Source organism: Musca vetustissima, unplaced genomic scaffold (assembly GCF_032173495.1).
Source record: "Musca vetustissima isolate MV318-11 ecotype Yass unplaced genomic scaffold, APGP_CSIRO_Mvet_v1 utg11186, whole genome shotgun sequence".
Classification (NCBI taxonomy): Eukaryota; Metazoa; Arthropoda; class Insecta; order Diptera; family Muscidae; genus Musca; species Musca vetustissima.
Window position 1 is genome coordinate 51,575 of NW_026882082.1, and position 11,298 is coordinate 62,872.

Here is an 11,298-nt window from a genome sequence, read left to right on the forward strand (position 1 = left end):
AGGTACCTCTAACCCCTTTCAATAAAAGTTATACTACTGTTTCTACTTTTAACTGTTATACTAGATACCGTTAACAATTTACATTACGTTGCCATCTATGTTTATACCATATGATAGTTGGCAACTCAAATCATTCAAATGTTCTCGGAGAGCAGAAAAAGTTATGTATGATATCCTTAACAACCCCCACACAGACCATGCTAAAAAGCCGGTAACAGGACAATAAACAAAACAAACAAAAAAAAAACTTTTGACAACCGGAAAGTTCTCTCAACTTCCAATGACAGCAAACGAGATTCAAAACATTTTCAAAAAAAAAAAAATAAGAGAACATCTGTAGTCGAAAATGACAGATGACAGCATCACAAAATCTGAAAGCAGTTCAGTGAAGCAGGGAGGGTGATACAAGCATTTGCTATAGTAATTCATTAGGCAGTGATTGTTATAAAAAAGTTTTTATAAAAGAAGAAAAAACTGAAAATTATAAACATATTTTTTTAATAAATACAAAAATCAAAACACATATAAGAGAACATTAAAATTGAAATATAAATTTGTATTGAAATCGTTTGAATATACTCGGCAATTGACTACATAATAATTTTCACAGTTTGTGTGGGCGTGTGAGTGTGATTCCGCTGATTGTGCATAGTATCCTTTTTGGCAAATCAAATCTATCTATTAAGTCATCCTTTTTTGGTGGTGTTTTTCTGTGTTTTTGGAATATAATTATGGGCATTAATGAAACTTCACAAATGTCTGCAACGGATGATGTTTTGCTACCCAACGGTTCCAAATTAACCTTGGAATTATTTGCCGATATATTTAAGTGTATTGAACCGGAAGTGCAAATCGATACATTTGAGGTAAGTGTACACACACATACATACTCACATCTTTAAGATGATGTCAAAAATCCTTTTGTGTTTTTTAGGAAGAACAAGGATCTGGTCGTGGTGATAATTATACAGCTACCCTTTATCGCATCCATTTGTCGGGACATCGCAAATGTTCGGACGATGGCAAAAAGCTGAAATGGGAAAATAATGTCATATGTAAACGTTTGCCGGAAAATGCCAAACTTCGAGAGGCCTACAAAAGTGATAAGTTGTTTAGGTAAGGATAAGAACATTTTCCCGAGGACTCAAAGAGGCTTGGATTTTTGGGAACGAGGACTATAATTGGCTGGATTTTTTAGAGTATTCCTAGCCAAACTAAAAACCCTCTACTTGCTAACATTTAAATTTGTTTATTTTTTGTTTAAGGAATGAAATTGAATTTTACACCTCCATTATGCCGGAACTTTTAAAATTTCAAAGTACCAAAACAACGGAACAATTTAAGGCCATGCCGAAATGTTATTATGCCCGTTCAGATTTGCTAATTATGGGTAAGAGGAGGTTTCTATACAAAAACCAAATTAATTTCCAATTGTTTTTTTTTCAGAGGATTTGAGGGTACGTGGTTTTCAAATGCCCGATCGAAAGCAAGGTCTAACTATAGATGAGACCCATATGGTAATGAAACAAGTTGCCCAATTACATGCTTTGAGTTTGGCCTATAAATTTGAAAATCCCAAACAGTTTGAAAATTTACGCAAGCTAACGGAGGAGGGCTTGTTCTCCAGCGACAACGTTAATTGGTATAAAAAATATTATGAGACATTGACGAGTAATGCCATTAAAATGGTAAGTGGAGAGATAGAGAACATCAAGAATCTAATATAAAAATATTACGTTTAATGTGGTTTAAGGTCTCCGATGTCTTGCCGGAAAACTCAAAATATTTACAAGCCTTTAAGGAGTTTGCCGAGGCGACAACATTTTTCCAACGTATGGTCAGCATGGTTAGTGAAGAATCGGCACTATCGGCTTTTTGTCATGGCGATTGTTGGGCCAATAATTTTTTGTATCGCTATGAAGTTGCGGCAAGTGGTGAGAAAAAGGTTTTGGAGGTAAGCAAAAAATTACTGGAATTAATTATCCTTCATCAGCAATTCTACAATGAACAACTATATCGCAGGTCTGTTTGGTAGATTTCCAATTAATACGCTATAGTTCAATAGCCTTGGATGTGGCCAATTTAATATTCTGTTGTACCAGTAAATCGATGAGAGATGTACATTTGGAAGAGTTCCTCAATTTGTATACTAGTGAATTATTCAAGTGGTTGCAATTGCTGTGTACGAAAATACCAGAATTCTGTAATAACTTGGAGAAATTAAACAAATTGTTAGTATTCGGAATTTGAAATTTTGAAAATATTAAATTAATAATTATTTTAATTTTTTTTTTTTTGTTCTCTTATAGATTCCGTTTAGAATTAAAAACTTATGGCCGTTTTGCATTGGGCCTATCTCTGGATATAATACCAATTAGTACATGTTCCTCTGAGGATGCTCCCGATATGTATATAAATCGTTCGAACAGCGATACCATGGAGTGTCAATACGGGGCACCCGAACTTAATTTTCCACCCAACGATTTGTGTCGCCAAAAAATGTCAGAAATATTAATTGATATGGTTGATAATGGCATGCTATAAAAAACAAACAAACTAAACAAATTATTTATAAGATTTCAATATAGAGATAGAGATGGCAACACGCAAAATATATTTATATTATTTTGAAAAAAGAACGCGGTACGATTTAAATGTTTAGTCAACAAAGTAACTACAGCAGTATTATTAAATTAGTAAGGCAAAATAAATCTAGATTTGTATAAGTACTTATGTATGCATATTTATTTTAATAAGTTAATTTTATTAAAACAAAAACAAAGTTACTAGATTAACGTTTCCTTTCCCCGAATACGAAAAATCCTATAATTAATTATCTTCAAAAAAAAAAATAAACACCATTACCAACGATTTCTTCGAAAAAAATATATAATGGATCCATATTAATATATAGAAACGATATTATGGATTTATAAGTAGAAAAACTGTTAAAATCTACACACACACGTACATATTTCTCAAAATCATCGCAAAATACAAACCTAAACAGAAACTGTAGATCTTCTCAAACATTTTTATTATTTTTTTTTTTAATTAAATGTAAATTCGATTTGATTTAAATATTTTGCAGACAACTGAAGAGTTATTGATATTATATAAATCATAGGTTTTACTATATAAAATACAAGGGTTTTGTTTACAGCAAGTGTAGAACTCGTGTTTTTTTAAACATATATTTTCAATAACAATACAAGGATTTGAATCTTGAAATATATTTTTTAAAAACTAAATACGTAATTTTTTCAACGAAAAATCCTCTATTCCTCTATCTATAATATTTTATTTAAAAATATTTTCAACAACTATAGAGAAACTTACTTAGCTGGCTTGTAACAGAACATTTGTTCCATAGGTCAAGCTTAAAAAAGATTTCCAGGCGCGTCGGAAACTCTTTCAATTTCAAAGCCAATGTTTGGCAATGTTGTCTTCTACTTGATCTTTACATCTAATTCGTGGCTTTCCCCTTCTGCGTGAGCCATCGGTAGGCTCGCTTTTATATTATTTTTGTGCTGGGGCAGCCTCAGCTCATTGTTTATTTGACGGCGATATTCACCGTCAACGCAGATCGGCCCATAGATCTTTTGAAGAATTTTTCTCTCAAACACACCAAAAGCTGCCTCATTTGCTTGCGTAAGAATCCATGCTTCAGATCTGTCGAATGCGGCTTTACAGTCGACGAATAGATGGAATGTCAATGTGTTTTTCCTGGGTCTTTTCCAAGATTTGGCGCAGAGTGAAAATCTGTTCAATGGTGGATTTACTAGATCTGAAGCCGGTATGGGTCAATAATGTTTTTGGCCATTGGCTTCAGTCGTTCACACAGCACGCTTTCGACCTTTCGGAAATGTATTTTATGCTGTAAAAAATGCTCAAGGCATGTCCTATGTTTTGTCGTATTACTTCCCATATTAAATAAAAAAAAAAAACATCGTGCACTTGCTATCTTCATAGTATTTCCTTTTACAATTCATTCTGATCTGAACTTGAAATATTTATAAATAACGTTGTAAGTTATCTTAAAAACTTACGAAATCTGTAAACAATTTAATGTGAAGCTTCACATGTCTCCATTGTGATGTAAATTTGCAGAAGTTCGATTCTACACCATTTTTTCTTTTTATTTCATTTTACTTTTCCAAATTATATGCTCGATGTTTCCATTTAATTTTATATTAAACGGCGATATTGCAAGCAGATCAGATTTCAGATTTTTTTCTTTTTATTTCATTTTACGTTTTAAAATTGTATTTTTAATTCATTCCCATATTTTTCCATCGATTTAATATTAATATGTTTTTATTCTTTTTTTTCATGTTACTTTTTTTAAGGTATCCATAGTATGTCGATTAAATTAATCCTTTTTTTTAATTTTATATAAAAAAATATTTTTCATCGACGTCTCCAATCATAACTATAATGATGCTATATATAGAGTAAAATAACAAAACAAAAATAATAGATTGTGTGCCAAAAAGAAAACTTTCCAAAGACACGAAACCTTGTTTAAGAAAACAAATTAAACAATCTAACACTTAATATATATACGCTATATATGAACTATAGCTAACATAAAAACTACTGATAACTATATAAACTATCTTTATACAGACAATAAGTAATTTGTTTATATAGGTAATGCAAAATGGGAAATAAAAAAAACTAAATACAATGCAGAACTAAACTAAATACGAACACAATGTTTTTTTTTTATTTTAGTAGTCAGCCTTTGCTGTCCATGAGGATTTGGTGGCAGGCATTTGTTTATCACAACTTTCGCGTATAAATCTTAAACCAGCCTCAATGGATTTTTCAACTTCTTTGGCGGATTTTTGTCTTTTTGCCTGGGAGGGTAAAAAGAAATCTTCCAAATTTGATGGTGGTGGTATGCAAACACCATTTTGTCTGGCATAAGAATCATCATCGTCAGCAGCAGCAGTTTGACATTGTTGTGGCTCTTCATAATTACGCCGCTTGAACACCCTTTCTTTTTTCTTTGAACTTTGAAAGGTATTGAATTTTGAGGGTTGAGGTAGTTCTTCAGCAGCTGCAGTATCTTCATATATTCCAATGGAGGTGGGAGGTGGTACATTATTGTAATTAGCATGTGTGGTACTACGGAAATTTGTACGTTTCATTGGTTTTTCGGTCGTTGGTGGTGGGGCAAACTCAGCTGGTCGTTCTTTGCGTTTATATTCATTCCATTGTTCTTGAGTCATGGGTTCCCATTCAGGTTTATATTGCCACTCGCCATCATCTTCATTTTCTGGTTTTGGTTTATTCACCTTTACCCCATCTTTTTCTTGATCCCATGGACGTATGTGTTGCTGGCGTTCTCTTTGCCTTTCCTCTTCTTCCTTTTGACGCTTCCTCTCCAATTTCTCTGCTTTCTTACGTGCCTTACGCTCTTCTTTGGTCTCTTCGGGCGTTTCTTCTTTGGACTTTTCTTTTTCGAAGTCTTCCTTCTCCAAGGGTGGCAAACCCAATCTTGCTCTTTGTCTATTCTTTGCAGCCAATACCCGTTCAGCAATTATCTTTTCCCTTTGGGCACGCAATGCTTCCCTCCGCTCCTGTTCCTCCAAGGTTTTCTCTCGAGCCTTTAACAGTTCCTTTTGTTGTTTTTTACGTTCCGCCTCATCCGTGGAGAAAGCATAATAACCCACTCCATGCTGACGGGCCTCATCAAAGAATACATCCTGATAATGGACATCGGTTTTATCTAGATTCTCTTGTTCCTTGCGTTCCCAGTTGGCTTTTTGTTCCTCATGTTTGGACATCATTGATAAGCCATCGCCAAACACCGAGGCAGGTGGCATTGGACCAATAATTTCATCATCCCCCTCATCATCTTTATTCTCGCCAGTAAGGCTAGTGGATTTCTTGGATCCCATGGTATCGATTAGCCAGTTGGCCTTGGTTTGATCTAAACGTTCAGGCATACTTGCAGCAAGTTCCTTATCTCTTCTCTTTGCATCTTCCAGGTCACGTTTCAAGCACTTGCGAGTTCGACCCAAACAATCGGTGTACTCTACCCAATCATCTTCCGGATCATCGTGGTGATCACTGTAATCATCATCTCCACTGCTATCATCACTATCCTCCGATTCAGAATATTCTTTTCGATTTCTACTACATCCTGAGGCACCTATATCCTCCTCTTGTTTCTTCTTGTTGAACATAACCAGACAATTATCATCGGAATTTAATTTACCTCCAGACTTGGTCATACGCTCATAAAACTTTGCCTTAGCTTCTAAGATCTTTTGTGACTTTTCCAAAAGCACAGAATCTTCATGTTCATAGACAGCCTTATCCTCGGACTTTTCCAATTCCTTGGCACGTTTCTTTTTATCCTTTTTCCGTTGAGATGTGGTTATGTCGTCCTCAATGTTATCTGGTAACGGTCGTTGGTTCTTAATGGACACATATTCCTGGCCACTAGCTGACGATGTGTTTCCAGTGGTGGCAATGTTTTGATTCTTGGCCTTCGTAACTTCCGCTTGCTTCCGTAATAATTCCGCCTTAAGACTTAGCAGCGACGATAGATTAACATTTATCACTTTGTTTGGATCATTCATTGTGTTTGGCGCGCCAATGGATCTTTTGTACTGAGGAGCTGCTTCCCAGGAAGATTACGAATCTAATAAAAAAATTTTGTTAAATTTGTTAATTTTGTTATTTTGTTAACAAAACAACAAAACAGTCACTGCAGAAAAGAAATATTGAAAAACGTTCCACCTTTACGAATGGGATGGGAAAAGACAAAATGCCCGGTAAAGAAGAAGTCAAAAAAGAAGACGGAAAGTTACGAATGAGGTGGGATGGAAGGAGTTGGTTTGTTTACGAATGACTCTGTTGACATTAGACTACTCGCGCTGGTCGCTTATTACCTCTCTGCGTATACGGAAACAGCAACAACAAACATATATATCAAAACAACACACAAACAAAATTGTTTTTTTTTTCTCTTTTGTTATTTTTTTAACAAAATTAATTAAACAATATTAAAAGCATAAAGATGGGGGGAGTTGGTGAAACTCCTCCACCGCCTGCTCCACCTCCTCCATTGGGGGAGCAAAATAAAAGAAGAGCTCGCAGTATTGTAAATGATACAAAAACTTTCAAAAACTGTAATGGAACTCCGGTTAGAAATCAAATTACCAACACAAACTCAGAACCGCCATCAATCACTCAATTAGAAAATGAACATATTTATAATTCTTTAAATGAAGGAACCATTTCATACCCTCAATACCATCCTGGCCCTTTCTTTGTATTAGTGTCATCAGAAATACCAATCAATACAAGAAGGAAAAATAGTGAATTACAACTTTATGCCAGATTTCAAGAAATTAACATCACTGATTATGCCTGTAAAAATATTGGTTACAATACCTTCAGGCTAACTTTTAATAATGCAAATGCAGCAAACAATTTTACGGCAAACCCAGACTTAAAAAAAATTGGCCTCAAAGCTTTCATTCCAGAAAGATTTGTGCAACGATTTTACATTATTAGGAATGTACCCAAAAGTATTTCTGCGATCACAATTAAGCAGCAAATTGAAGCAAACAATGACATGGATGTAGTGTCTGTCTATCGCTTTACAAGGAGAAATGAAGAAAACAAAACTGAATATACCGAAACAATCAAAATCGGCATTATATACGATGGTGTACCCACTGAAATACTTATGTGTGGTACTAAAATCTCCCCAGAGCTGTATGTACGTCGTTCTCGTCTGTGTTTAAACTGCGTGCGCCTAGGTCACATAGGTGACCGTTGCAGGTCAACAAAAAGGTGCTTAACGTGCGGAAAACTAATAATATGTCCCACTCAATGCAAAACACCAAAATGTCACGACTGTCGTTCAACAACAACATGCAAAGGTGAATGCGGTCCACCGCGATGTATTCTTTGTAATGGTACTGATCACTGTGCAACTGACCAGAAACTTTGCCCAAAATGGAAAACTGAAGAAAACATAAATAGCATAATGGCTCTCACCAACCTCTCAAGAAGAGAAGTCATTAGTAAATATCCAGAAACACAGAATTACTACCAAATTCTCTCTGAAGATCAATACAACAATGAATTTCCTTTAATCAATAAAAACAAAGCACCAAAAAGAACAGTTCATGATGAAATAAATAGGAGAGTTACAAAAACAAAATATAGTAAAATTGTGACTCCTCGAATTTACGCACATCATGCCGTTGCCAGCCCTCTCCAATTAGCTCCGTCTAAACCCATCTTCGAACAAGCAAACTTCTCCAAAGTATCTGAAATAGAAAAAATGTTTTCAAATTTTGCTAATGAAATGTCGAAAGTACTAACCTCACTTAACAGCGCCGAAGGTCTAAATATCCTAAAAAAATTTCAGCAATCGTTACTGCCATCAGTAACAGACAGCCCATGTCTGGAGACTAACAGCATAGACCCAAATATACACGCAACCTAAAAATTTAAAGCAATAACAAAACAACATGAACTTATTACAATACAATATACAAAGTCTAAAAAAAAACAAAAGTTATCTGGAATTCTATTTAAAAAAATTAAATGTCGATATTTGCATCCTGTCTGAAATATTTAACATTGATGAAAATAAAAATGCCACATCAATATTTAATTACACCATTATCTCAAAAAAACGACAAGACAACTACGGTGGTGTTGCCTTAGTCTTCCATAATAGAATAAAATTCAGGAAAGTTAGCTTTCCGACATCTTTGGATATATTGATTTGTGAAACTCTGAGCCTCTCCTCGAATATAACGATTGTTTCAATCTACTTTCCACATTCTCTCAAGTGCAATACCATTAGAAATGAGCTCGATAAATTGATATCATTCCTGGAAACCAAGCCAAATGTTTTCATATGTGGAGACTTCAACGCCCGCCACACTTCATACGGGGATAACTTTGATTCTCAAAGGGGTAAAATCGTAAAGACAACCTTTGATTCATCATCTTTTCGCTGCCTTAATAATGGTAGTTGCACATTTAAAAAACAGCTTCACGAATCTACGGGATCCGTACTAGATCTATCCTTTACGAATTCACATATCACAACTTCGTGGGACGTTTATCCATCAACAATTGGAGGAAGTCACCACTTTCCAATTGTAATGAACATATCAACTATAATCCCAAAACCTCAAACATTTTTAGCTAAAAAAAAACTCTTCAGTAATCTAAACAGCATTAATCTGCCTACGTCTTTCGACGACATACATGATACTTTTAAAAATGAATTTAAAGCATCAACGTACACAGTCACTGAAAATGCTATTCCAAAATATTGGTGGGATTCGATCGTGGAAAAGAATTACAGACTCTACGTAGCGGCACAAAAGAAATTCGATATCAACAACAATAATGTAACTGCAGAAAATTTAATAATTGCAAAGAAAAATTTTAAAAAATCGGTTAAATATGCCAAGCAACATGCATTCAAAAGAAATATCCAACAACTAAGCAATGCTCCAAGTTCTAAAGCCCTGTTTAAATTCGTTCGTGGGTGTAAAAATTCTTTAAATTCTACGATGCCGTCAAAATGGTCTTCTGATAATGACAAACCTTTTTTAATTCACTTAAAAAATCAGGTTCCTGACAACACACCGGTCAATATGGTACAAACTCCACATTTCTCAAGTGAAAAATTCACTAAGGAAGAATTTGAGCATGTTCTAAAAAACAAGAAAAAACCATCCGCCGCTGGTATAGATGGGGTTACCTATGAAATGCTGAGTCAACTTTCAGATGCGTCTAAAATAAATTTACTCTCTGCCATTAATAGTGAATGGATGAAGTGCAATATAAAGGATGAATGGCGAAAAATTAAGGTTATACCGATCCCAAAAAGAGGTAAAGACTTAGAAATATTTACTAATTACAGACCAATAGCCCTCATATCTGTATTTCTTAAAATCATCAATTTAATGGTCAAAGATCGCCTCTTAGCTTTCCTTGAGAAATATAATATTCTTCCATCCAGAACATATGCGTACAGAAAGCACCAATCGGCATCCATGTGTATTAATGATATTCTTCACTTTGTGAATTCGCATAAAGAAAAGGGAGATAAGGTGATTCTTTTATCAGTAGATGTGGCCAAAGCTTATGACTGTGTCAAGCTCGATATGTTATACAAAATTCTCCAAGATCTAAACTGTCCACTTGATTTAACTCACTGGATAATAAATTTTCTCCAACGTCGTGTTCTGATTATGGGTAACAACGAATTGGAAATTTATAATGGACTTCCACAAGGAAGCTGCCTCAGTCCCATTTTATTCAACATTTACACCATGGGTCTTCATTGTATAAATGATCAATCCACTTACTGCTTCCAGTTCGCTGATGATTTTATATTGCTTTCTGCAAACAAGGATTTTAACACTGCCAACAACAATCTGCAAATTAAATTTAACAACTTCCTTCGAATTCTAACTGAATTGAATCTGAAACAGAATAATGAAAAAACTACTGGCATGTACGTTGCAAAAGGAGCAAGAAAAATCCCTAAAATACATATTCAGGGCACAACAATAAGAACAGTCAATACTATTAAGTTTTTGGGAAGAAATATTAAAAACAGCTTGACTTTAAAAGAGCACTACGATGACGTCATGTCCACATGTTCGACGTCGTCAAACGCACTAAAAATGATAAATTCATTCAAGCAGGGTATTAACCCCAAAACTGCAATCATGTTATCCAAAACTATAATTTTTTCTAAAATAGAGTACTCGATATCGTCAATGGCCCACATGCCAACCTATATAAATCGTAAGGTAACCACTTTTCAAAACCAGACGTTACGAAGAAGCCTTGGGTTAACCCCTTCAACTCCAACTCACATCATTTATGCTCTATCCTTATGTTTACCTCCTGGTCTACGAGCCCAATACTTGGCGTCGAAAGAGCTTATAAAGTTCAAAATCTTTCATCATGATACATACAGACGAATTACTTCAAACCCCTTGGCAAAAACCAGTCTCGGTCAAACATACATTAAATTTAAACACATCTTTGATAGTGTGGTGGTGAAAGACGCTGTTACACCCTCAAACAAAATTTCATTCCTCATGGACATTTTCAAGGCAAACAAAGGCAATAAACCCAAAGAGTTTTTCCGATCCATACTTCAAGAAACCCTAAGTGACATCAAATTTTTTGGCTGCTCGGTATGGGCAACAGATGCATCCATATCTGCACACAGTACCGGATGTGCAGTGTGTAACATATCTTGCAATCACAATTTTCTATTTAAAA

General features: G+C 34.8%; 2 protein-coding genes across 2 annotated transcripts; one reads left to right on the forward strand and one right to left on the reverse strand.

Moving 5' to 3' along the window:
- Window positions 1-728: 728 nt before the first annotated feature.
- On the forward strand, window positions 729-2,548 carry LOC133328280 (uncharacterized). Its single transcript, XM_061536829.1, has 7 exons — window positions 729-866; window positions 935-1,116; window positions 1,266-1,390; window positions 1,447-1,688; window positions 1,754-1,954; window positions 2,023-2,231; window positions 2,310-2,548. The coding sequence occupies exons 1-7, from the start codon at window positions 732-734 to the stop codon at window positions 2,542-2,544; spliced, it is 1,329 nt and encodes a 442-aa protein (XP_061392813.1). The 5' UTR covers window positions 729-731; the 3' UTR covers window positions 2,545-2,548.
- A 2,185-nt stretch (window positions 2,549-4,733) lies between these two features.
- Window positions 4,734-6,602, reverse strand: LOC133328263 (coiled-coil domain-containing protein 174). Its single transcript, XM_061536813.1, has one exon. It carries the CDS (start codon window positions 6,594-6,596, stop codon window positions 4,734-4,736), a length of 1,863 nt encoding a protein of 620 aa, XP_061392797.1. The 5' UTR covers window positions 6,597-6,602.
- Between the last annotated feature and the right edge of the window lie 4,696 nt (window positions 6,603-11,298).